The sequence below is a fragment of the Dermacentor silvarum genome, chromosome 1, assembly GCF_013339745.2.
Source record: "Dermacentor silvarum isolate Dsil-2018 chromosome 1, BIME_Dsil_1.4, whole genome shotgun sequence".
Classification (NCBI taxonomy): Eukaryota; Metazoa; Arthropoda; class Arachnida; order Ixodida; family Ixodidae; genus Dermacentor; species Dermacentor silvarum.
The window spans coordinates 7,056,484-7,077,966 of NC_051154.1; the positions used below are offsets into that span (position 1 = coordinate 7,056,484).

General features: G+C 44.4%; 1 protein-coding gene across 1 annotated transcript in view; it reads left to right on the forward strand.

Moving 5' to 3' along the window:
* Window positions 1-21,483, forward strand: part of LOC119456360 (structural maintenance of chromosomes protein 3-like) — a 248,837-nt gene that overhangs the window by 68,135 nt on the left and 159,219 nt on the right. Inside the window, 1 exon segment of the mRNA XM_037718076.2 lies at window positions 7,573-7,714. Coding sequence (XP_037574004.1) covers window positions 7,573-7,714 — 142 coding nt within the window.

A 21,483-nucleotide genomic window follows, 5' to 3' on the forward strand; every position in this document is an offset into this window, starting at 1 on the left:
GCACACGATTGGTCAATTTGAACATCGCGGTTGAAATTGACCAATCGTGTGCGGCTCGATGGAACGGAACGCCTCCGTTCCATTTTGGAACGCGTACAAGATCGCGCCCAAAATCTCCCGCGCTCTCCGAACGCGCGAGCAACACCGCGAGCGCTCGTTTCATGCGAGAGACGATGATCGTCGATTGAAAACCCGGCGCGGAACCGGCGGCGGTCCGGTTGTGATGGCTCCGTGACGTCAGCCTCGTCGCTCTTGATTGGTTCTTCATCTCGCGGCTCGCGGCATTTGCCGCAGAAATGGGCTCAAACCCATTTCGCGCGGCACGCTGCAAAACCCCCGATTCCTGCCGCTTTTGCCGCCCGTGGCATGACGCGTTGCCGCGCGTTTTTGCCGCTAGCATGGCCGTACCCTTAAGCCGCTCCCTGAAGTTTCGTTTTCTGCTGTTATCGGGAAGCGAGCGTTTGCCGGCGTGGGCAGTTCGTTGGTCGGACTGGGCCTCCGCTGCTGCATGAAGGGGTCTCTCCTAAGCTTTTGCTCTATGGCGGTGTCGGAGCAATGCCGGTCGGAGGCGTCGCCGCGGTTATTCGGCGCGCTGCTGAGAGCATTGTCGGTCCGCGGTATGTTCGAATTAACCGTCGCAAATGCTTTCGCGTTCGAATTACCGAGCGTTTTCGCCCATTGAAATACACATAACTTTGACGGGACCAGAGCGTCAGTTCGAATAAACCGGCAGTTCGAATTAAGCGTGTTCGAATTAACGAGATTCGACTGTATTTATGATAATATGGTATAAGTGCAATAACATTATGCTGAATGTTTTGGAAATGTTTGTTGGACCAACGCAGCTAATACTGCAGAAGTCTGAGCAGCTGTTGTAAGTGTTAACTCGTTGTGTTAACTTTTAATATTGCGGACTTGAGAAAGGATCAAGACATGTTTTACAAAATTGCAATATACATATATTTGTTTCAGTATAACCCGGCTGATACGTTTTTCGCGGGACCGTAAAATAAAAAAAAAAGACGTAAGAGCCTGGAAACGCAAGAGCCGAAAAATCGGCAAAATTACGAAATGAGAGTAGTGGTGAACTGCACAAAATTTTATTTTAATTCTTCCATTTGAAAAAAAAGTCGCAGTTTCGCCCGAAAGCTGAAGCATCGGTTGCGATAGCAAATTAGTAGACAGCTATGCAAAGTAAGGATAGTAGTTTTAGCGTCCGTATAAACTTGTAAACAAGCACGGTGTCAGCGTGTGCAGGCAAACATGAACACATCACACTCGATGAGCGTGGGCACTCGCTGTGGAAACGCTGGCGTGAGCGATGTGACCTGCGTGCTTTCTATCACCGAAATGCAAACGGAGCGCCGAAAACACACAGCACGCACAAAAGCCCACACACCTACACTGCCTAGACTCTGCCCCCAACGCAGATCGCTTTCAAGATACGGCTCGCGCGACCATGTGCTGCCGCGCAGTACGCAGTTGATGCCAAAGTACAACGCCGCCCGCTATCCCTCCCCCCACCCCCTCTCACCGGTGCCTAGAGTGCGATGGAAGAAAGCGCGCTGCCTCCCCACTTTTCTTGTGCGCACTAGATTTAGCCGCAGTTGTCGGCTCCCCTCGCACGCTTTCACTCGCACATACACCATACGGCGCCCTTGGACTTGCACGAAAAAGACGTGGACGAGTAAGAAACGACGAACACGGGTGCTGTTTGTCGTTTCTTGCTCGTCCACGTCTTTTTCGCGCTAGTGTTTTCTTAAGATGGAACCACACCAACTGGCTTAGCTCTCAGTTTTGATGTTTATATGGAACATCTATGCGCCAAAACCAATTTTAGCGCCTGAACGCGTCATAGATACCATTCTTAGATAGCAAATACGGATCTCAAAGGCCATGCTTTTACTGGTGGAAACCGAAAATAGGTCATAGGTGTCGCCCCGGGCACTTTGGGCGGCCAATCCCATCGTCAGTCAAGCCACCATGCCACGCGACATGAAAAATCAACATGGCCGCTCGGGCCGGCAGTTCGCAACGCACTATGCGGGAACAGTCCCGCAGTTGGGACGCAACAGCGGGGTTACGAATGCATTGGGTCCTATGGGCGCTATGCCGGGATCGGCCGAAAACGACGTAACAGCTGGGAAAACGTAGCACCCGGGAACGTAGCAGCAGGGCTCTACTGTATATGGGATGTGTAGCAAGACTACACTGAATGGCTTGGAAATGTTCGGTAAACTTACCCAGTTAATACTGGAAGTCAGAGTGGCTGTTGGGAGCATTCATTGTGTTTTGTGAACTTTTTTTCGGTATTGCTGTGAACCTGCAAAGTGATCAAGACTAGACATTATTAACATCATTAAGATACACATTTATTTCTTTTTATTTTAGTGCTATAACCCCATGCTGAATGTTTTGAATATTTTTGGTGAACTTTACCCAGCCTATAATCTCAGCTGCTGTTGTAAGCGTTCATTTTGGGTTGTGATCATCAAAAAGTTATCAAGGCTAGACATTTTTATTATAATTGTGATACTCGCCGTGGTTGCTTAGTGGCTATGGTGTTGGGCTGCTAAGCACGAGGTCACGGGATCAAATCCCGGCCATGGCGGCTGCATTTCGATGGTGGCGGAATGCGAAAACACCCATGTACTTAGATTTAGGTGCACGTTAAAGAACCCCAGGTGGTCAAAATTAATCCGGAATCCCCCACTATGGTGGACTCCTACTTTGGATGCCGCTTTTCAGTCCTTGAAAAACCTGTGACAGGTCCTGGAATATCCTTGAATTTTTACCTTGGAAACCTGTACAAACCCTGAATTGCCAGAACACCTCTTGCAAGGCTGGCCAGATGGAAGTATAGGCTGCAATGATTTTATTTCAGCGCTCCCTTTGGCATCATGGCCTCAGGTATATGACCATGCCTTGCAATGGCGACAGCTGGTCGTACCATGCTGTCAACGAAGCCTAAGTGTACGGTTTCATAAATGTTGAAAAGGAGGACTGTGCAAACCATGTGCAGAAGCACAAAGGGGAGAGCGCATCAGTGGTAAAGGCTGCCTGACTGGCGACCTTATCACAAAGCTGACAAACTACTATGGTTGGGCTCTGAAATCCCATTCTGGAAATGTGGATGTAATGCACATGGCTGTATAGGCTACACATTATCATGTAAGCTCCACTGACGGCAAATTAAACCATAGCCTTGGTTCCCGTGGCCCTGATTCATGGTGCAAACATAATGCAGTCATGACAAGGAATGAGCCCACCCCAAAAAGCAAGTGCAACTTGCCAGAGGCTGTCAGCAATGCACTGCGTCCTGTTTATGAGCGTTTGTCCGATAGAAAGCTCCTGTAGAGTTGATGGAGAGCAAAGACACAGAATGCCAATGAGGCATTGCATTTGGTCATCTGGAGCCTGGCACAAAAAGACAAGAATGTGTCATTGTTTGCTGTTGAGGCCGCTGTAGTAGAGGCTGTTATGCGCTTCAACCTCTGAAACCAAGAGTCTAGTTCACTTATTCTGTGTGAACTGCATGCAACTGGAGCAAACATGCAAAGGTAGCCAGAGTGGAGCCGAGAAAGACAATCGCTGTGCATTTGGCTCAGACGGAAAGTGTGCATCTTGAGCAGCATGCCAGGCAGCCACAAAGAAGCACAAACAAAAGCCAGGTTCAGATTACTCTCCAAGGGCTTTGTGAGCGATTGTTATTACTAATGCTGTGGCTTTCAAGCATAAAATGTGTATTTACACAGTCTCGTTAGTTTCTTGTGTTTTTTAAAGATTTTGGCATGTTTTGAATTTTGGGATCACTGTGTCGCTAATACTCATTCAGTTCTTTTGATTTGTTTTTTGCTTGAGTTCTAGAGAGTTAGAGTGAGCAAGAAAACTATATAGTATTTCAGGACACTGCAACATTTTGAAATCTTGTAGAAATGTCCCGCAAAAATTCATAGTTGTGAGACTGCGACTTAGGAACGTCATAACTTTGGCTAAAATATAGATACAAGCATTAAATTGCATACTTTCACTCTTTGAACATTCAGGAACATATCTTCAGAATTTGAACTCTCTTGATGCATTATTTTTTATGCAAGTCACATCTCAAATTTATAAGACAAGAATAGTTGCAACTTTTTTTTTGGAATGATGTAGAGAAAATGTAATTGCATATTTGTAATTAGTACACAAAGTTGAATATTCCCTGAAAAATTCACATGTCTAAAGTCAATAATAAAAACATTTCTTCCTCGGGACCCATGTCCCCCCTTAAATGAAAATGAACAATGCAAGCATATAACTGTCATTTTAGGTTTTCTGGCAGCAACATATGGTCTCTATTTAACATTCCAATAGTTTGAGCAATGTTCTGTTTTCAGTAATTAACTTATGTCCAACGAAGGTTTTCATGAAATTGTATGCCTAGAATAGTTGATTGTTGGGCTAGTTGGTTCTGCATAACTGAACAAGTAACTCAGCGCAATAAAAAAGACAGACACAAGAAAGGGAGAAACAAGGACAAGTGCTACTCACAACTGTTTAATGCAAAGGAAGGTTTGTACACACATATATATCCTCTTGTCACGCATGCGCGGGCCAGACGATAAGAAAGGCACGTGTAGATTAAAGACGGTTGCGTAAGAAGTCAAATTCGGCGTCAAGTAAAGAGATAGACGGCCATCCCCTTGCACCCTTGTGGGCAGTTGTATATCGGCCAAACTGAACGTTGCCTGAACGACCGCTTAAGGGAACATGCGCAAAAGATAAACAAAAAGGAGGATAAGGGGCGCGCATTTGGTGGCCCATGTTACCGCATGCGGTTGTGACACTCGATTTCATGAGACTACCATTTTGGGCAGGAGTGGCAATGCCTCTTCTCGTCTTGCACTGGAGGCCTTTTTTATCAAGCAGAACAGAGATCGGTGTGTAAGTGAGCCGTCTATCGCTTTTCTTGACGCCGAATTTGACTTCTTGCGCAACCATCTTTAATCTACACGTGCCTTTCTTATCGTCTGGCCTGCGCATGCGTGACAAGAGGATATATATGTGTGTACAAACCTTCCTTTGCATTAAACAGTTGTGAGTAGCGCTTGTCCTTGTTTCTCCCTTTCTTGTGTCTGTCTTTTTTATTGCGCTGAGTTACTTGTTCAGTTATGTATGCCTAGAAACTGGTATTCTGAAACACACTCCGGTGTATGCGATTGAAAGCGGATGACTCTGGACAGGCAAACTGGCTTATTAGTTGGCGTAAAAATAAGATACTATGTTTTTTTTTACATTTAATGATAGTGCATTAGCATTTAACCATTTAGCTAAATTGTCCAGCCAATCGTTTGCTAGAAGATTAAGAGCAGGTAAAAAGAGAACACAGATGTGTCGTCTGCGTTAAGAAATATGTCGGGGGATTCTCAGGTATTTGAACAATATCGTCTGTGTAAAGGAGAAATAATATTGGCCCTGATGTTGAACCATGTTGAACACTGTACTTTATAAATTGTAAATCCGAGTTAACACCGTTCGTTGCAACTTACTAAGACCACATGAATAAGTAACTGTGTATTAGGTCAAGATAGATTCCTCTAATTCCATAATGGGATAGTTTTGCAATGAGTACATTGTGTTTAATGTAGTCGTACGCTTTCCAGAAGTCTAAGAAGATACGTAAAGCTAATATTTTATTTTCTAGGTTCCTTTACAAGTTTATCAAGAATGTTTAATACAGTGGTTTCTGTAGATTTACCTTTTTGAAACCCGTATTAATTAAGAGATATTAAACTGTACTTACGAAGGTGGCCTATTATCCTTGAAAAAAGAACTTTCTCGACTACCTTTGAAAAAAAAGGGAGAACTGATATGGGGGGGGGCCTGTAATTGTTTATGTCAGTAGCTGTGCCTCATTTATGCAGAACGGTAACCCTTGCAGTTTTCATTTTATCTGGAAATATTCCTGTTGGCAATATCAAGTTAGTGATATCGCTAATAACTTCACTTATTAAGTCGGAAAGCGCTTGTATTGGAGCTGCTTTAATGCATCGTGTCCTGCAGAAGAATTTGTCTTTAGAGCATTTATCACGTTAAAAATGTCTAGTGCATCTGTATGATAAAGACATATGGAATGATTGAAATTATTGCTGGCATAATTGTCATAAACATTCGAATGTGTTCGTTCAAATGCTCCAGAGGTTATAAAATGCATATTTGAGAGAGCCTTACCACTTAATATTTCGTCACCTATTCAAACCCTTTCAGACACCAATAAGGTGTGTTGATTGAAAACTTACTTTCACCGCATTTCTTGCATCTTCAGAATCATAAAAAGCTTACAGCTGCAGAATAGATTAGGAGTTTTCAGTTCTTTAGTGGGTTTTGTCAAGTTTACAGAATGTGGACTCCATGTGAAAACTCACTGCAGGAACATCAGATATGCACACATCAACTATTTCATGTCTACCAGGCTTGAAAAGCACCTATCCAGCCACTCAAAAATTATGACTGGCGTAAAACATGAAAAACAATGAAAGAAGTGATCCCGCTACATACATTACATACACCAACCAAAATATTCTACAATCTACCTTTATACTCGTTTTACTAAAACAATTTGTCTGTGTAATTCAAACTCGCAGAACTGTTTCAATCAGAAGCGTTTCAAGTTTTATGGGAGACATTTTAAATATCCTTACTTTAATCAATGCTTTTGTTGGTGCAATATCTTGGTGTGCACAATTGTGTACATAGGGTCTGAAAGGGCTAAGGTTAGTTATTGGGCTGCTCTGTATCTTTTGTATTAAATATGTCAGATTGCACCTAGTTTTCTGCGGGTTATAGTGGATCATATCAGTATAGTACTAAATATGAGATTTCTTGATATCAGCGCCTAACCTCTTTCTAACTGTTTTGTACTGTTGTAGCAAAGATAAATCTTTAGTTCGTATGAACTTATCAAAGTATTTATTACACACTTTAATTCTTTTTATTATATCAAGGGCTGTCCAAGGTTTTCTAATGTTTTTTTTGTCTTTTTCATTGTAACTGTAGGGAATGCACATTTGTACACAATATTGGCGGTGGACGCCACAGGACTGCTCGACTGAGCCTTCTTTTGCAGATATCACTTCCTGTTTCCTGTCCCTGCATTTCAAGCTGTGTTCCACACTTGAACGATTAGACAAGCAGCAGGATCATGTTCGAACATCATGAATGTTTAAATGACACGAGCATCATCGCCACCGAAACAAAGCTGATCCCATACTTGCACTTAGAATTCTTAATTATTCACACTACTGTGCACATGCTTCACAGGAAAACTGGAAGTCTCCCCCATATGCACGATGCCTGCAGCAAGTGATAACAAGTACTTAAATGAGTGTACTTTGCCATTTGATGTCATTGTGAACAAGGCTGTTATGGTGAAGTCGAAACATTTTTTATTTGATTATACTTCACCGACCAGATAGGATTCTGTCAGATCTTCAATTTTATGAGTGTAGGCCTATTTGAATTATGTTCCTTCTTTGCCAGATGGGTTTCCGTTGACTTGACTTGACACTTGACTATAACAATTATGTGCAGGTTGTTTTACCACATAGTGGAGAGTGATCGCATCGGCACGAAGATACTGCAGGAGATGAATCGTCAGCAGCTGCCAGGCGAAGTCACCTTCATGCCTCTAAACCGGCTGATGTACAAGGATGTTGACTACCCCAATAGCAATGTGAGTGTTTCAGCATTTATTGGTGGCAAAATACACTAAACCCTGTTAACTTCAAGTTGTAGAACTGGAAAACGTTTCAAAATAAGTGGTGGCGAAACACCACTTTTTTAAGGGGGGAGGCTGGTCTTTGGGACCGGAAAATGGCGAAAAAGACGATTTTTTTTGTATGGCATTTTAGGGTTTTGCGAGCATTTTTCTATCTGTATGCCAATTTTCACACTCCAGGAATCGGTAATTTATTCGTAATAACATTTCAAACAGCACGCGCGAGTCGAGCTTGCGCGTGCTTTTTGAAATTTGTTTGAAAAGCTGCAGTTTTCATCTTGTGACTGATTAGAGTGCGCAGCGGCGAAGGCCTCGCGACTTTCTTTGCAGCATGACTACGGCACGCGTCTTCATCTGAGACACGCTTGTCACTACCGCTCACACATCTCAATTAGTTTTTCGCCAGTGAGCTGGTTGCCAACAGATCGTCTGCCCATCGCGATGTAGCTGGTGCTCTTTATCTTTGGCAGCTTTGCAATGGAGCCAAACGAAACTATTGTTTACTGTAATCACAGGGAACAAAACTGCGGCCACTATGGACGCTATCACGGACGGCGACCTTACAGTTCTGAAGGCACATGGCCAACGCAGACACTGAGTTCAAACGAAACTATCGTTTGCTGCAACAACTGCAGATTGTGTCGATCATAGATGGCAACTGTGCAGTTTGAAAACATGTGGCTGACACGCCCACCGAGTCAAAACGAAAGTTCTGGCCCGGTATTTTGTAGCGATGCGTTATGCTTTATTCTATACTTGTCTTATCATCCACCGCTCACGATCGGCTGATCTAGTTGATAACGTGAGCGGACCATCGCTCTGACCACTGTGGGGTCTCACATGTGCTCTTGGGACAAAGGAGCAACAACACAGTAGTGCGAACAATCAAAAGGGCATTTATTGCACCTTTCATACACTAATGCACACTAGCCGAATTACAACCAATAGAACATTCACACGGGCGCGCGACAAATCAAGTAAGTCCGACTCACCGCGACCCGATAGCGAGCGAATACGTTCGCCCCATGCTATGACACCATCGCCTAGTCGTTCACGTGTACAGTCACGCGAACGGTGGCGCGCTCGAACGATCCGTGTTCGTCCATACCGGTGTCCTGCTCTAAGCCTCGTGCGACGGTCGCGCGAAGCGGGCCGGCGCACGCGCGAAGCGTTCGTGCGTGTTGGCCGCCGACCCCCAGCCAAAGAGAGAGCGCCTCCGACCTTTTTCTCCCAAGTGACCCCGCCGTTCGGTGGCGTTAGCATCGCGACACTAGTGCCATCTCTCGCAACGCGCCACAACCACCGCCGGGCTTAGCCACGCAGAAAAGCCGGACTACAGGAGACATGCGGGGAAAACAACATCAGGGGACGCGTGAGAGTCGCGCATCCCCACACCACTGACCAAGCACGAAAAGGCATCGCTACAAAATACCGGCCCTGTTGCTGCAACCGCTGCAGATGAAACCGCGGTCACTATCAACACGATCATGAATGGCAACTATGCAGGTATGAAGACATGCAACTGACGTGGTGTTATGCGTAGCAGTGAACGCATGAATAAAAGTTTTAAAGGCACAAATAGACACGAAGAGTTTTTGCGGATACGTTTCAATCGCATACGTTTTTGCTGATGTCTACAGCAATGTGCACTTTGCTGCTCCGTTTCGTGGCACGCTAGCGGCGTTTTTGCTCTTTTGCGGTGCTGGCCGAATTCTTAGATTTGTCTGATTAACCGATGTGTGGCGAAGTACCGTAAAATTCCAAGCAAACGCCCCCTTTCAAGCAAGTGGAAATTACCGGCAAAGTTGGGGGGGGGGGGGGGGGGCTATCCCAGCATGGCACCAAAATTCAAGGTGGCGAAGACAAAATTTTCCCACCAGAAGAAAAAAATGTGCAGTGGGAATGGAATTGAAAATTTATTTAACATGAACGTTATTAAGCCAAATATTTGTTAGTGCTGTTTATCACTCTCAAAACCATCGAAACAACTGCAGAAATAGCGCATCGACGCTGCACCGGTGCGTCGCCGCGACAGGTGACAGGAACGTTGGTTATGCAGCTTCTACTCCGGGCAAAATGATGTCTGCTAGACTAAAGTGACGCGTAATGTTGACTTTACTAAAAACCATATCCATATGACCACGGTCAAGTGTTTAGCACTAACGAGAGTTCCGATACAAGTCAAGCTCAGTTGCAGTGCATGGCTATCGACGGCGGACAGCGAACCGCGGCTTGGCAGCACCACAAATGTCATGATGTTTTCTTTATCGTGTGAAATTATTGCGAGGAGAGGGTAAAGTGGCAACAACGGTAATAAAACATTGCTGCTTGGGAGCGTCGGCGGTTCGTTGTGAAGCGCAGTCTGCTACGGATTCGAAGTAAACCGGAAAATGCCTAGTGACGATATCGGTGGTGAGTGATCAGCGGTGGTGGAGTTGCCGGTGACGCCAGAGCGTAGCCGCGACCACTCCTCTGTCACTGAGTGGTCACATCGCTGTGCCACAGGGAAATTCTCTATAGTGTGTGACAGGCAAATCTCGCCGTCGGCCGGCGGTCTGGGAAGTGAGCACTGCCGGCTGCAGTTCGCCCCGACGCGCATACACGTGTGCGCACCGGGGCCCCCAAGTGCAACCATGATTGGATGAAACGATGCATTGGGGCACCCTGGTGCGCAGCGGTGCAATTTGCCGAATTTGCCATTATATTTGTGGACTGAATGTGGCAGGCCAGAGTTGCCTGGGCGCGGAGTGTGATAAAGGTGCGGAGCGGGGGGGTGCTTTCCCGGAACGGCGCGGAAATTTGTTATTAGCCATGGGAGGAAGGAAACAAAACAGGAGAGGGCCTGACGTCACTTTTTTGAAGCCGGAAGTGCAGCCATGTTGGTGTGCCACCTCTCTTTGCGCCTCCAATCAGGGGTTCTGCAGCTCGCCGGAGCAGATGGGCGTGAACTTTGAACTTGTATTGTTACGAGCCGCCGGAAGTGTGTGCTGCTGACGCGCGTCAAAACAAAGCCTATAAATCTTCTGCAGCAGTTTTAGTGAAGCAGACGCGCTCCTTTGTTTTTCCGCGGCACGTTGAAGAAGACAAAAGATCCGCGCCGTGATTGCTTGAGTGTATCTATTGCTGGCCGACACTCACACTCACAGGCCCAAAACACAACTTTCAAGCTTACACACCAAACCCCAAAGTCAGCTTTTCTCGCGAACAAAAGGTGCTGCGGGAAAGACACCGGCAGAAAAATCTTATCTCACTTTTCAGAGACCGAGAGCAGCAGCGAAGCTTAAGGAGCGCGGTTGCCATGGCAACGTTGACACTTGGGGTACCCATCCCAGTGCTCCTTTGCGAAAAACAGCACGTGACTTCCGCCACACCTTCTCCAATACGCTCGTGCTGGCCAGGGCCTCTCCTGGGGTTTCCTTCCTCCATGTAATTAGCAGTGAAGTTAGGGGGGGGGGGGGAGGGGGCTCTTGCTCAGAATTTTACGGTAAGTAGAATTAACTAGAGCTTGATTGCATTAAATAATGCATAAGCCTGCCAGAACCAGAGGACGACTCCCAATTATTTGATTTTCCGAATTAATGAGGGGGTCAAATTACCAAGGTTTTACTGTATAAGGTAGACTACCAATCTTACGCGATTTATTAGACGAAGGGCCAATGAGGGGTAGAGCGGTTCACCGAGGACAGTACCTAGGCCTCTGTGCGGCGCGATGCTGTTGGCAATGCTGCTGCCTCTGCACAGGCGTTCTTCTTCATTACTATGTTGGCGCATAAATTGCGACGCCTCAGTGGTTGTGCGCAAGTCTCAGCACTATCTGGCTCGACCTGTCTGCGAATCAGCCTTGCTCGTTCCGTTCATCTTCCACGACTACCACCACAGCTGAAACAACTGCTTATCTTTCTTTTGATTTTCACCACACCTAAAGTGTATTACAGTCGACTTCCGTTAATTCAACTGTGACGGGACCGATGAAATTGATCGAGTTATCCGCCGGGTCGAATTAAAAAGATGCAGAAAAAACAACAAAACACACCACTGATTCGTTCGCCAGTATTTGCCCGATTCTAACATACCCCCAAACCAAATGAGCAACCACTTTCGATTTGTCCAAAGTAGAAAACTAACGTATAAATAACATTAAAGCTTCGAAACAAAGTAAAAATCTAACGTGCACCCAATTTTTTAGCAAGAAAATTGTGTTGCACAATGGCGCCTGGTTTCCTAAAGTGAGCTTCACCACACGGTTTTTCAGTCAGCTTCGCGGCAATACATCCGTGTTATGCGGTAAAGCATACAAACACCATGAAGGTGAGTTCGTATCCGATTTCACTGTGCAGGCAATTAACAGCCTATTTTTCATTAAAAAAAAGAGAGAGAGATAGAGGCATGCATTGAATTGGATAAAAACTGTAATCAGGCATTGTGAGCTATGGTTATTGCTTGAAAATACTCCTAGGGCAGGACGAAAATAGCAGTTTTTGACGGGAGTTTTTGATGTGTCTTAAACGCACTGACTCTTATTAACTCTTTCCCTACCATGGGGAAAATAGGTGTTTTTTGTATGTTACGGCAGATGTCTTTTTTCTGAAGGGACTCCTGCACTCAATATTTAATGTAATACATATACAGAAATCAAAATGAATGCACTTTTCACCCATAAAAATTTTAACGAGATAAAAAATGTCATAAAAAAGATATATATTTGTTAAAAAGTCAAGATTGTGCGATAAACTTGAACAAAGTTTGTAAAGACACGCTTGTACCTACTAAAGAAAATGATACGAAAATTATGATATACAAAATGTATTGCCGTCTATTAGGCACTATCTCCGAAAAAATCGAATTTTTTAATTAAACAAGTATTCCGTTACAAAAATTTAACTGCAAGCACTATAGTTGGACGTGCCGGGTTGCGGCCGCTGATATTCTGGGCTGGTTTGAGTCGTTGATTTTAGACTCAAAGTCCGACAAAAAGCCAGTGTCCTCCGACTCGCTGCTATTCGATGTATTTATAAGATCAGCCGCAGATTCAGTGGAATCGCGATATGAAGCGCACGGTGCCGTTTTCGGAGCCGGACATTTTTGCGTTCTGCTTTGACTATCGCGAAACTTAGAAGCGGGTTTTAAAGTCACTGCCTCGCGGGAGAAAGGCGACAGCTATACAAAGTAAGTAAGGCCGTTTAAACTTGTAAACGTTTGCTTACTAACTAGATTAACAAGCATGGCATCACGCGCGCTCAAACAAACAAGAACGCATCTCACTCGATGACCGCAGAAACTGGTCGTCAAAACGTTGGAGTGAGTCAGCGCAGCAGCAGCGAGCGAATTGAGCTTCGTGCCAGCGCTTGCATCAATGCGATCTTAGCCGTGAAAACACAGGGAGGGCGGACTCTGCCCCTGCCGAAGATGGCTTTAATGATACAGTGGTGCGGGCGGGCGCTCGCGGCGCAAAACACGCCCCCCTCCCCCGGAGACTTCCGGCGCAGCCCTTCCACCTCCCTACCCTCCCTCCGAAGCGTTGTGCACGACTGGAAGACTGTGCTTCCTTCCCGCTTCCCTCTTTGTGTGTGCGAGCCGCGATTGCCGGCTCCCCGTCACATGCTTTCATTCACACATACAGCGTACGGCACGCGGCGACGATTTTGCAAGCGTTTAGCAAACAGAAACTTTGACACATTCGTACCTCTGAAGTAGAGATGGCGCCTTCAGGCTGTGTGATTTCTGAGGAAATCATTAGGAGACACAAAATTAGCAGCGAAGCAAAACTGCGCTAACATTCATGCACCTAAATGCAAGGTCACTGTTGAACAAAAAGGATGAAGTCACTGTGCTAATCGAAACATGTAACCTAAAATTTGACGTATTGGTGTTTACCGAAACTTGGTACAATGACGACTCGGAACATTATGTACTTCAAGGATACGAGCATTTCTTCGTGAACCGCAAGGGAAGCAGAGGTGGCGGCATTGCAATTCTAACTTCTCTAACAGGGTATGATATTCTTAGGGAATATAGCACAGCTACAGAGAATTATGAAGTTTTATGCATAAAGAAAGAAAAGACAGCATTTGCGTTTTGTGTCGACCCCCTAATGCCAGTCACTCTGCTTTTTTTGAGTTTTTAGATAACCTTCTGTCATACGTAAATGGAAATGGCTTTCTGCTTACGCTGGGCGGGGACTTCATTGACATGATGACTAATTCAGCACCTACTGTGCAGTTTGTATCTATCCTAGAGTGCAATGACTTCTGCAGCATCATCAGATCACCGACGCGTGTAACCGTCACTACGTCATCATTACTAGACACTTTCATAATAAACTCGACTATCGATAGCACGATATCGGGAGTCATAAGCTGTGATATCAGAGATCATATGCCTATATATCTTTTTCTAGAACATAAAGGCGCCGTTAAAAGTGCGTGCACTGAAAAGACAACGTACCGCAAGATATCGGCTCAAACACTAGATAAATTCAGAGAAGCCGTGTGCGAAATAGACTGGAGCGATATATTGCCATTGAAGATGCCAATGAGTCATATGTCAAATTTATGAGCAAACTCAAAACGATGTATTACAAATCATTTCCGCTTGAAAACTATCGGAGTCGAAGGAAGTCGCGCAAGCTGTGGATTTCGAAGGGACTCGTTAGGCAAATTAACCAAAAAAATAAGCTTTATCGGTCTTTTATCAAGTCGAAGGACTTGTCAAAGTGGAAAGAATATAAGCAGTTTAGGAATAAATTGAACAAAGAAAAAGAAAAGGTGAAAAATGACTACTACAGCCGTTTATTTAACAATGAATGTATGCGCAGAAGTGACAAAGTATGGAAAAAAATAAACGAAACACTAAATCGGAAGCCAGTCGATACATGAACAGATACGCTGAACATAGATGGCACTTTTGTAGGTGGTACAGAACTTGCGAACCATTTTAACAATTTCTTTGTCAAAGTACGATGCGTAGATCATGACATTCAAGATACAATGCATACAACTTCATTAAGAGAATCTTTATTCCTAAAGCCTACTAGCATCCCTGAGGTGATTACAACATTTTCATCCTTGAAAAACAGCCACAGCCGAGACGTAGATGATTTAGAAATTAGGCCAATTAAGTACATCATAGACTTACTTGCACCTGCAGTAATGCATATCTTTAACATTTCCGTGTCAGCTGGAGTTTTCCCGCGCAATATGCAGGTAGCAAGAGTTATAGTTATTCATAAAGGAGGTGACAAAAATAATATTGGCAATTATCGACCGGTTTCTATACTTCCTGTGCCATCAAAGGGATTCGAAAAAATTGTTAACTTTCGTATTGATAACTTTTCGCAAAAACATAGCTTGCTAACCGACTGTCAACACGGGTTTAAGAAAAAGCGGTCTACGAAAACCGCCTTAAATATACAGAAGGACCTTATTCTAGAGATCATTGAAAAAAAACTTCTGACTTTAGGGTTGTACTTAGACTTCAGCAAAGCATTTGATAGAGTGAACCATAAATTGCTGCTGATAAAGCTGGAAAAATACGGCTTCCGAGGAATAACACTTGAACTTATCCGATCTTATTTAGAAAGCCGACATCAATTTGTTGAAATTAATGAGAACAGATCGCAGATAAAACCTTTGACAGCGGGTGTGCCCCAAGGTAGAATCCTTGGCCCGATACTTTTCCTGTATTACATTAATGATATTGTTCAAGTAAGTGATATGTGTAAATTTGTCGCGTATGCAGATGACTGCTCTGTTTTCTTCACAGGTAAATATTTAAAAGAAATAACGCCTATAGCAAGCTCCGTTTGTTATGGACTCGGAGCATGGTATAAGGCAAACGGCCTCATCCTCAATGAAACCAAAACAAAATGCGTTATTTTTCATGCTCCGGGAAGTTTTACTACATTACCAGATTGGGTACTACATTATTGTCTTGGGTCCGTATAAAATTAACATTACGTCATCCATAAAAACCCTAGGCGTAATATTCACAGCGCAGATGTCCTGGAATGAACATGTTAGTCATGTTTGCTCAAAGGTACGAAAAGTTGTTGGTGTGTTAAATCGGAATCGAAGTGCATTACCTTTTAAAGTTAAGCGTCTCATTTATCATGCTCTTTTCCATTCACACCTCAGTTACTGTTCACTTATATGGGGTAACACTACCGCGCACAATATTCAAATGCTGGAAATACTTCAAAAGAAAGCGGTTCGGGCGATAGCAAACGTCTCTTTTCTTGAACACACGCAAGAGCTTTTCCAACAAAACAGAATAATCAGAGCTCGTGACATATATAAGTTCAAAACATTACTAAGCTATAGAAATGCTATGTTGGGAAAACTTGATTCATTCCTAACCCTGGCAGCTTTACAAGAAAGTAGAAGTACAGATTCATATCCTCACCAGGCACCATGGCAGATCCCTTTCTCGCGTACTTATTATGGCTGTCAACGTCTTAAACATACACTACCTTCCCTGCTCAACTATTTCAACCAACAAAATGTTGATGTGTTATCTCTAAACAAAACTAAAATATTGGATTTGTTCTTATAGATGTGTATTGTTAAATGTTCTAACAGTTCCGCAGAACTTATGATGTACTCTCGTTGTGTTTATACGTTCAGACTTTTAACTATGAACCCCAGCATCCAGGTTTCTGCTTCAGCGACTGTGCCCGGGCCGCGCGGCAGGGCTTGCGTTGTGAACCGGATGCTGCAAAGGGCGTCTTCGCGCTTCTAAACTTCGAGGATGTGATGACGCCCTAGGCTACGTTGCCCGGGTGTCTGTCGCGAAAGCAGCAGCCTATGCAGATTTTCTTTTTCTTTTTTTTAACATAGATGCGCAGATGTATTTGCAAGTATGTAAAATAATGTAAAGAACGTTTCTTGATGGTAACTTGTGTTTATTGTATACTGCTGTGAAATTTGTTATACATAGTATATATGTGTGTGTGTATGTATATATATAGTGTATATATATATATATGTATATATATTGCTTTTGCATTCTTATGCTATATGCGAATTAGTTTGTGTCAAATCATAATATGCAAGGTAACAGATTGTAATTGTATACTGAGATTTATAATACAGTTGTGTAAAATAACTAGTTTCTATACAGTAACATGAAAGTATCTGCATGTACTTGTGCTTAGAATACTCGCATATCAACACTTTATGCGTGATTGTATTGATACACCAGCCGCTACCGTGGCTGTCTGGGAGACCGGAGCTTTGTCAAGCCGAAGAAATTTCGGCTTTTTTTCCGGCTCTCCCTTTTCACCTTGTGTATCCCGTGGTGAAATAAACATGATGATGATGATTTCATCTCCCGTATACTTTATACGGAAACTTACGGCGGCGGCGGAATTTCGCCTATAGTGTCCATATAATTGCTATCGCAAGAATAATTTAAAAAATAATCATGCAAGAACATTCATGTGCTAAAATGCTTAATTTTTACTATTATTGCGAAAGAAAAAGAATGTCCGGTTACCGGCGTGATAGTGCAGCATGCCAACAAATGACCTGCTTGCTTTCATGAAACTTCTTGGACACATATATCAAATGGCAGCTATAATTATCACTCATATAAGGACTTTGGCGACACTACTTTCTGGACAACCAATTCACCTAAAATCAAGCTTTTGCTGCCGCAGAACACAAGCCAAGGTGTAAAGTTTCCGTTTTCGTGAACTTAAGTGGCCAAATGGCGGTCGTAAAAGTTTGGCGAAAACACTGACTGAAATTTCGTTCGCGGCAACGATGTTCACGACGTGACTTGCACAGATGGTCTGAAAATTTTAATAAACCATCATACGTCATCTAAAATATCTCGCCGTTTTACATCGTCTTGATGGGGCCTGTGACGGAGCCGCGAATAAGCCTGAATAATTGAGCATGTGCAAAATATTGCTCGACGACGCTGCTGGGAAAGCCAGCGAACATTTTTTTCTCTATATGGTTTTCAAACATTTTTTTTTTTCTTGACAAGCGATGTGAAATAGTGGCGAACATGCAATGACCAGGGAAGTAACTTCTGATTTATTTCGCGGTATTCTGATCAGAGAGCAAATGGGGATAGCCGATATTCTAATTGACATCACGAAGAAAAAAATGGAACTGGGCAGGCCATGTAATGCGTAGGATGGATAACCGGGGGACCATTAGAGTTATAGAATGGATACCAAGAGAGGGGAAGCGCATTCGAGGATGGCAGAAAAGTAGGGGGGGGGGAGGTGATGAAGTTAAGAAATTTGCAGGTGCAAATTGGAATCGACTAGTGCAAGACGGGTAATTGGAGATCGCAGGGAGAGGCCTTCATCCTGCAGTGGACCTAAATACACTTAAATCTCGTTATAACGAAGTCGAATGAGTGCCAAATTTTTTTTGTTATAACCATTTGTTCGTTATAGCAACTGACTAATTATTATACGGCTAATTACAGGTAAGTCATCACGGAGGTATTACCTCCCGTCGCAGCCGAGTTGCTGTATCTACAGTAAAGTGCTAATCGAAAAACAACGAAAAACTGGGATCAAACACAAAAACACAACAGCTGATTTTATTGCGCTCGACGCTAACCGCGTAGCCTTTCAAGTAGATGGCGCGAAAAAGTCTGTGATGCTTCGCAGCTGCATCTTCCTCAAGTGAAGGATGGCCTTCTCAGCAGCAGCTGCTATCTTGAGACCATCTTCGCCGTCTTTGTACCCGCCAAAGTCTGGCTTTTCTCTGGAGTAGTGCCCCACTCACAGGCAAATTAGCAGCCCGTGCTGCTAATTGAACAGCGCCTCTTCCACTGCTTCAAAGGCAGGAGACCGAAGCTTCTTCCGCGTACCTTTTACGCCGCATGCAACAGCGCCAGCGATGACTTCCTTGCTGCTGAGAATTGTAGAAAGTCGGCTCGGGCGCGATGCCGAAGTCCTTGGCCACCTGCGTTTTCTTCATCCCTGATGCAACAGCTCTAATTATGATCCAGAGCGATAACATTCCGTTTTCGTTTCGAGCAGCTGGTGCTGTCAGTCATTTTCCTGTCGTGCAACCGGCAACACAACACAAAAAGCACACGGGCTGACTGACCTACGCCCGCTTCCGAAACAAAGCAAACGAGTGCGCACAGCATGTTAACAGAAGTTAGGCTTGGCCAGCTTAACTTGGCTAGCTTGGTCAGCTTGGCTTGGCTTGGGGCGTTGCCAGTGCAGCGCAGCCACGGGAGATTTAAACTGGTACATTAAGAGGCCCGCAAAGTGTTGCACATTTTAACAAATCAGTATTTTGTGTGCAAAGTGGGTGGTTAATTGTCATTTTGGAATGAAAATTTTTCGCTATAGCCCTTGATGAGTACAAAACGTTTTCGTTAAAACGAAATTTTAAGCACATGGGTTTCTTTAGGGACTTTCAAGGGGAATTAAGATTCTTTCGTTATATCCATTATTTTGTTATAAACCATTTCGCTATAACGAGATTTAAGTGTATAGGCTAATGATGATGATACTTCTATCCTGGCTAACTGTTGCCAAGAATTAAAAATAACGAAGGGCACTATGTGAACGGTGTTCCCTGTATGTTGATGGCTATTGTTCATGGTGGTTACTATGAGTATTTCTTGTTCATTGTTGATGAATACGTTTAATTAGCTAATTTTTAAACTTACCTTACCTATGAGGTGTCATTGAAAAGGTAGCAGGACATTGAAAAATGACTGATGACAGCATTTAAAGCAACTTAGGATTCGTGTGGACCTCTTGTGTAATAATAATAAAAAGAGCCTCTGTAATAGAAAAAGAAAGATACGCTGGGACCATGACAACGCTTCTGCACGGCACTGAAGATAGAATGAATCTTTACGCAAACCTAGTCCAATACGGGCACTGGGAACGAGTGGCTGAGATATTTTCTCAGCACGTCATCATCATCAAAGGGACCCTAAAATGATTTTGATAATTTTATACTGTGGGGATGCGCAACTCTCACGCGTCCCCTGATATTGTTTCCCCACATAGCTCTCGTCTCCCGTAATCCGGTTGCGGCGCATTGCGAGAGATGGCGCGAGTGTCGCGATGCTAACGCCACCGAACGGCGGGGTGACTTGGGAGAAAAAAGTCGAAGGCGCTTCCTCTTTGGCTTGGGGTTGGCGACTGACACGCACGAACGCTTCGCGAGGACACCGGTATAGACGAACATGGATCGTTCGAACGTACCACCGTTCGCGTGACCGTACACGTGAACGACTAGGCGATGGTGTCACAGCATGGGGTGAACATATTTGCTCGCTATCGGGTCGCAGTGAGTCGGACTTCCTTGGTTTGTGGCGCGCCCATGTGAATGTTCTTCGTGTAGTATTTCGGCTAGCGTGTGTTAGTGTATGAAAGGTGCAATAAATGCCCTTTTGTTTGTTTGCACTACTGTGTTGTCGTTTCTTTCTCACAAGAGTGGGTGTGAGACCCCACAATACAAACATACTGACTCGTTAGGGCAGGTCCTCCTAGAAGGATCATTGAGTGACACATTTAAGCGCTCCACAGAAAGCGTGTATTTTAATGCTTTTAGACCGTCGTTATAAAGTAGTTCAAGTACCACCAGGATGCTTCATTGGCAAACTGGATTAGAAACCTGGCTTTAGAAGACTCAAGAAAATATTCAACAGCAAGGAAACCACATACCGGGTGCGCGAGGTAGTTGAAAACACAATGTTGGATTCAGGCAGAGAAGAATATCTCCAGCAAAAATAGACATATTTTTGCCAAACTTTGGGAAATACTTCCCTTGCAGTTTATTTCCACAATTACTCATTGAATTTGCCATCCGCAGCAATAACCAATTCAATTCAGCTTCGGAAACGGCTGCATGCACGGATCAGGTGGTCCTTAGAGATGTTGGCCATTGAGACAGCAATGGCGGCCTTCGGCAAGTCTTTTCTATTATGTGGCTGTTTGTTAGCCTCTCTGATGCCCCAGACAAAGTAGTCCAGCGGATTTACATCTGGAGAACTAGGAGGCCACAAGTTGGGAGTGACGTGGTCGTCGAAGTTGTCAGCCAGCCACTCCTGGGTGACGCAGGCGGTGTGGGCGGGAGCCAAATCTTGCTGAAAGACATTAGGTCTTCCTTTCGAAACACTCTCCAGGGCTTTACAACGGTGGCAAGCACTTCCACATACGCAGCAGCATTTATGCGTTGTCCTTCTGCAAAAAAGTGTGGTGGCATGACGTCACCCTAATTGCTGACAACGGCTAACACCATCACAGATGACGGAAATTTTGGGTGCATCACTGTAGGCACCTCATCAGCGCTTGCGCAAAGCCACCTGTCGTTACGCCGGTTAACTTTTGGGTCTTGGTCAAAGTTCTTTTCATGTGAAGAAAAACCAGAGCATTCCGGGCTCCTCAGGTCTCTTTGCTTGGGCCGGAGCAGACCATTCTCCCGAGTTTTATTGGACATGAATTGCCCCCTCCTCATGACATAGGAATGGTACCTCAAGTCCTTGTGCACAGTGAGCCTGACAGTCAACTCTGCGACTCGGCGCTCCTTTGCAATGGCCCGCATTGACTTCCCTGGGTCGTCACTGATGATGACTTGCAGCCGCCGGAGAAAATCGGGGGTTTTGACGACGTCTGACTGCTGACTGTGCTTTTTCCTTCTCGCCACAGATGACACGTCACCACTAGATAACATCGATTCTGTCCGCACCTTGTAAATGAAAGACTTCGCTACATTCACAAAGGTGGCAAT